This window comes from Apis dorsata, unplaced genomic scaffold, assembly GCF_000469605.1.
Source record: "Apis dorsata unplaced genomic scaffold, Apis dorsata 1.3 scaffold_222, whole genome shotgun sequence".
NCBI lineage: Eukaryota > Metazoa > Arthropoda > Insecta > Hymenoptera > Apidae > Apis > Apis dorsata.
Window position 1 is genome coordinate 634,349 of NW_006263504.1, and position 5,782 is coordinate 640,130.

The window sequence follows — 5,782 nt, forward strand, 5'->3', positions numbered from 1 at the left end:
TTGATCCGATCCATCGATGAGTCTTGGAACAATACTCTTGTTTGTCGAAGTGGCCCATCGATATAGGTTATCGCGATGCTTCCAAATGACAACGTGAGTCAGTGAATGAATCATCGTAATCAAAATTTTTCACGCAATGCAAGCCGAGTTTTCGTAAATTTATTATTAAAATTTATTATTTAAATTGGATTCTCTCTAGTTGTCGTATAAAAGTTTTTCTTTTTTTCGTAATAATTTTAATCAAAATTGTGCAGAATCCGGGCAATTCGATTGAAATCTTGGCATCGGTAAAACAAAAATGAATTTTATTCGATGAAGACAGGGGATGACGCAAATTAACAGGACTTGTCGGGAGACGCTCGGTTGAAATAACGAATAAAGTGGCGAAATGGATTAAAGCAATATCCCGTAACAATTGTATAATCATGTGACGTATTTACGCTCAACGTAAATCAACTTACAAAGTTCCACATGCGAGCACATGCGGTAAGTATTGACGGTATCTTACCTGTTCGGGCTTCATCTCGTTTAGAGATCCTTATATGGCCGGCAACCTTCGAACAGGCTCACGTTTGAAAATACACAATTATTTATCTCCATTGTGGAATCATGTTGTGGAATTACGCAATCATGACGACTCTTGAAGTGGGTCAACGATTTTTCTGAATATAAAATGCGATTTTTTCCCTTTTTTTTTTTTCTTTTTATATTTAACTTGTCAATAAAATTAGATGTTTAATTTCTAAGAGAGCCATGTTTCGAAATTCTATGATGGAGATGAATCGAACACGATAATCGTAAATTCTAATGTTTCAGGATTGTTTAGATTTTTATATAATAAAAAGTATGAGTTAGATTGAATGAAAAAAAAAATAGAAATAGAATGTCGAAGAAAATTTTAATTGAAAGAAAAACGAAGAAAATTTGATTAATAAATGAATCGATATTAGAAAGTGGATCGTTCATGTTAAATAAATCTATGATAAATTAAAAGTGATTTATCGTTTAAGAGAAATTATTATACGATCGAGGAGAAAAAAATCTTTTATCAGAATTTTGACATCAATATGGAAACTTGTCAAACGAGGGACAATCTTTAAATGCAGTTCTCCTTGTGCTCGCGATCAAGGTGATTCGATTTAATCATATACGATTATTTCATTTCTTTTTTTTCGATTCGTGATAAAATATCTCTTTTATATTTTTATATATTTCGGTTGTCATATGACATTATTGAATTAAATTATAAATAATTAAAAAATTAAAAAGCACAATGTGTAATTGATCTGTAATTATTACACAGTAATTTGAAACTTCCAACAGGTGCAAAATTTAAACAGTTTCAAGCTTTGATATCAGCTCGATATCAATTTGATATTTATTCTCAATACTTGATTGATAGTTTTCTAAAAAATTGTATAGATTCAAATCTTTCTTATCATTTAATCGATAAGTAATATAAATGTAAACTTGAAAACTTATCGTTATATCGATAAATATCATCGATATTTATTCATAGCGATTGTTCAATCATCTTAATCATCTTATTACTGGCAAGAATTGTTATTAATGAAAAAATAATTCGTTTCAATTTAATAAAAATTGGCAGCTTCTTCATAATAGAAAATTTCTATCAAATAAATTGAATACAAATTGTACGATATTATCTATCTATATAAAATAAAATCTATGCAAAATATCATTATTAAAATTTTGATACATTGATTATAAAAAATTCAAAGAGAATTTCGAATTAATTATCTCGATTTATCTCGTCGATCAAATGAAAAGATATCGTTACTTCTCCAATCAAATGAAGAAGTATCGTTATTTCTCCAATCGTAAGTTGGTTAACAACGTTAATTCTACAGTCAATAAATTAATCTAAGTGTATTCTGTGTAACGAGGAAAACGATTTTGCTGGCGGCAGCATCTTGGAGAAGAGTAATTCCTTCAATTTACCCACTGGTTCATTGATAGCCAAGCCTTTGACCCATTTTTCATGACCGTGAACGAGCTAGAGAGCCATTAAAAGCGTCATTGTCACACAACTACTAGAAAGACACGAAACGATTCTTTAATTGCAGACATTTGCCCTGTTAACTGACGTATACTTATGTTTGGAACAGTCTAAAATTAGTAAGTATTTTTTTTGCAAAACATATAACTACAATTCTTTTTTAAACAATGATAAAAACATTAAAGTTAATAAAACTGAACATTTAAAGTCAGTCGATAAATTTTGTTATTATTAAATTGGATATAATATCATTTTTTAAATTTAAATTTCAAGTTTTCATTCATAAGTAAAAGATAAAAGTAATTTTTAGATATTTCGATTACTTATTGATAGATAGAGACGAAATAAAACTGGACATCGTCAATTTTCAAATTTCCTGAAATATCTAATCGAACAAAGATCAGTGATCAAATAGAATTATTTAAATCCTATCGATTATTATATCATTGATAATTGTATATTTTTTCATCGAAATATATCTATTAAATCTACTATCAATATAAAATTCTTCGAATAAAATAAAAATGGTGTCTAAGTTTGAGGAACGAGCATACTTTTCTAAAAAGACACACATCGGAAAGAGAAGAAAAATTATACCTGCGAGGATTCAGCTGCAATCCCGCATAATTTTGAATAGAATAAATTCCACACCACATCCTTCAAACTCTAAAACTTGTTTGAGAAGATCTTGGCTTCAATATTTTGTGTGGTATGTAATTGGGCAAACGTAACTTTCTTAAAATTTAATGCGACAAAAAATTATCGTGTCATTATCATATTCGATTATTTTTTTTTTCTATAAAATTAAAAAATTCTTCGTTATAATGTAAAATCGAGAAACAGAATGATCAAAGAATTAAGTTTATCAAAATTTAAAGTTTGAAAGTTTCTCTCATATTTATGGTAAATGTAATATCTATAAATGAAAGACACAACGATAATACATAGAAATATAACTAGGACAGAGAAAATCGCAAAGAAACTAATGATGTGTTCGCATGCAAATGGACTCACAAATGAGAATTACAAGCTTAGAAGACTCATCAATGTTATGATCTCGTATTAAGTAATCCGAAAAGCGCTTTTATAAACGCTAATCGTATTGCTCGATACCGTTTCTGTCTAGTTCTATTCGATCGGCCTAAATTGCTCTATCATTTCTTTAACGCATTTCTCACATATCATTTTTTTTTCACGTTAATGAAATTATCATGCGCTTACTTAATATCTAAATATAGAATTCGCATCGTGCTCTACATCGTGGGTTTATATCGCGAGATATAAAAGAGGAGATAGCGAAGTCCGCTGCTTCCGAATGTTATCATTGGATAGGACAAAAATTGTAGAGAAAAAAAACACTTGCAACGATAATAATTTACCTGTTATCATTTTTTAAACGTTTTTTACAAATTTTAATGAGAATTTTTATTATTATTATTTTTTTTTTTTTATGAAAAATATTCTCAGAGAAATGTAATATTTTATAACGCGTAATCTTTTGATACATTAATTCTTATTTGCCATTATTTATTAAATATTAAAAAAATATCTAAAATATCGTTATCGAACGATTATAGTAGAGAATTTTTTTTATGATAACAATGTTGTTTGAAAACATTGTTAAGAAAACGAAAAGCTAAGGCTTAGAATATGATTAATGATACTACAAACTAGGTATCTTTACATTGAAACAAAATAGGTTTAAATGGAAAAAAGTTTGCTTGTACACAAAAATATCGTTTCCTTTGTCTTCTAGATAATCCGTAATAACAAAATGAAAGACAATAAGATACGTTTCGAGGAAAAAGAATTTACTTCTAATTTAACGATCGTCATTATTCATATTAATGATATATTATAATTGCTTATGCATATATTTATTTCGCGAGGTGTCAACAGACTGAATGGTTTGGTGAAAGTGAATACTTTCAGCATGATATTTCTTCATAACAAAATTGCCTATTGTTTGTATATATATATATATACATATATTTCTTGAGTATAAAAAAAATTCGTCATTTTTGCAATTTAGAAATAATATTTTTGATATACTGTATAATATTATAGATTATTCAATAAAACTTTCTGTATACATAGTATATAAATTCAATTTAATATATTCTAAAATATATACATATAAAAAGAAAAAGAAAAATATCTGAGAAAATCGCATCTACGACTTAGCAAGACTACGAGAACTCATATATATATATATATATATATATATATACCTCCAGTATATTATTCTAATTGTATCGATCAAGAGACTGGTGAGTTTTACGAGGCACGTGAAATATATCACGATCAAGACACCGTATGGCTAACGGAATATGCATACTGCATCGGGATGAATACGACGGTCCATGCTTACGAACCTCTCCTTTTTAGGTAGCCTTTACGTGAATAACTGTGTGCCCATTACGCGTTCTCCACGGGCTTTAGGATACACAGAGTTCGTCGAGTTGTTGGCGTGCTCGTTCATAATCGCCTTTTATAAGATCGTGAACTCAGGAACGAGTTTCGTACTTAAAAATACGAAAGAATTCCTGAACTTTATTTTCAAGTTAGAAGATTTTTTTTTTCTTCTTGAGTCGAATTAAATTTCTTCTCGATTTATTAATGATCTTTTCTCGTAAACAGATAAGTATCTCGCGGATATGTATTGCATATTTTTTGAAAGAAATAAATTTTGAGAAGTTTATTGCCAATAGAAGAATAAATTGAAATATGTTTTCAATCTTTTTGAGCAATACAAAAACTGCTTGCATTCATGGACAAGATTTGCGAGATATCACGAAGAAACAACGAATGAAGTGTTTAAACAAGTTGGGTCAGTGACTCCAACCACGCTTGTGTCGCAGACCCTACAGGATGTGTTACTTGGATCACTGGCACATCGCATAATTAATAACAGGCAGTCGGTAATGGCTCGTGCCCCTTACTTGAAAGATCGACGTGAATCTCGTGAAATCTTCGTCGTGATAAAATATGGATTAAAATAACTAATTTTTCTTGTAATCTAAAGTATAATGATATATTAATAAAAATTTAGTTTTTTTTTCCTCTCTTAATTTTATTTTATTTAATAATTTCATTACAATAGAATCTTTCTGATTCATTTTAAGGAACAAACAATTTCTATAATTAAAATTCATTTAATAAGAATTCAGATAAGTATTCAGATAATTTTAGATCTAATAAATGGAGTTCAAATGGATAAATGAAATTTTACAGCCCTTTTATTATGTAAAGAAAACTTGACGATCTTTACTGATGATCATAAATGCATTTCTGTTACAGATTAACAGTAAATACAGCGAGGAATTGGCTCAAGAATGTTTGGAATGGATCAAAACGATCACTGGTGAGAATATAAATACTAACGGGGACATGGACAATTTCTATGAAATTTTGAAAGACGGAGTCCTTCTTTGCAAGTAGTTACGCTTTACTAAACAATATCAACAATTAATTTTCTTTCAATTTTTTGAGATAATAATTAATCATTATTTCTTTTTTTTTTTAGATTGGTGAATGATATTAAAGAAGGATCCGTGAAGAAAGTTAATAAGACCAGTTTAGCATTTAAATGTATGGAGAACATCAATGCGTTTCTCGAGGCCGCGAGAACATTAGGTGTCCCAGCCCAAGAGACCTTCCAAACTGTTGATCTTTGGGAAAGACAAAATCTCAATTCAGTCGTAATTTGTTTGCAATCTCTCGGTAGAAAGGTACATATGTATATATATATATATATATATA

At 29.0% G+C, this 5,782-nt stretch overlaps 1 protein-coding gene across 1 annotated transcript in view; it reads left to right on the top strand.

Moving 5' to 3' along the window:
* Nucleotides 1-5,782, top strand: part of LOC102681816 (myophilin) — a 13,077-nt gene that overhangs the window by 5,843 nt on the left and 1,452 nt on the right. Inside the window, exons 2-3 of the mRNA XM_006615391.2 lie at nucleotides 5,321-5,457; nucleotides 5,547-5,751. Of these exons, the coding sequence (XP_006615454.1) occupies nucleotides 5,321-5,457; nucleotides 5,547-5,751 (342 nt within the window). The remainder of the gene's footprint in view (nucleotides 1-5,320; nucleotides 5,458-5,546; nucleotides 5,752-5,782) is intronic.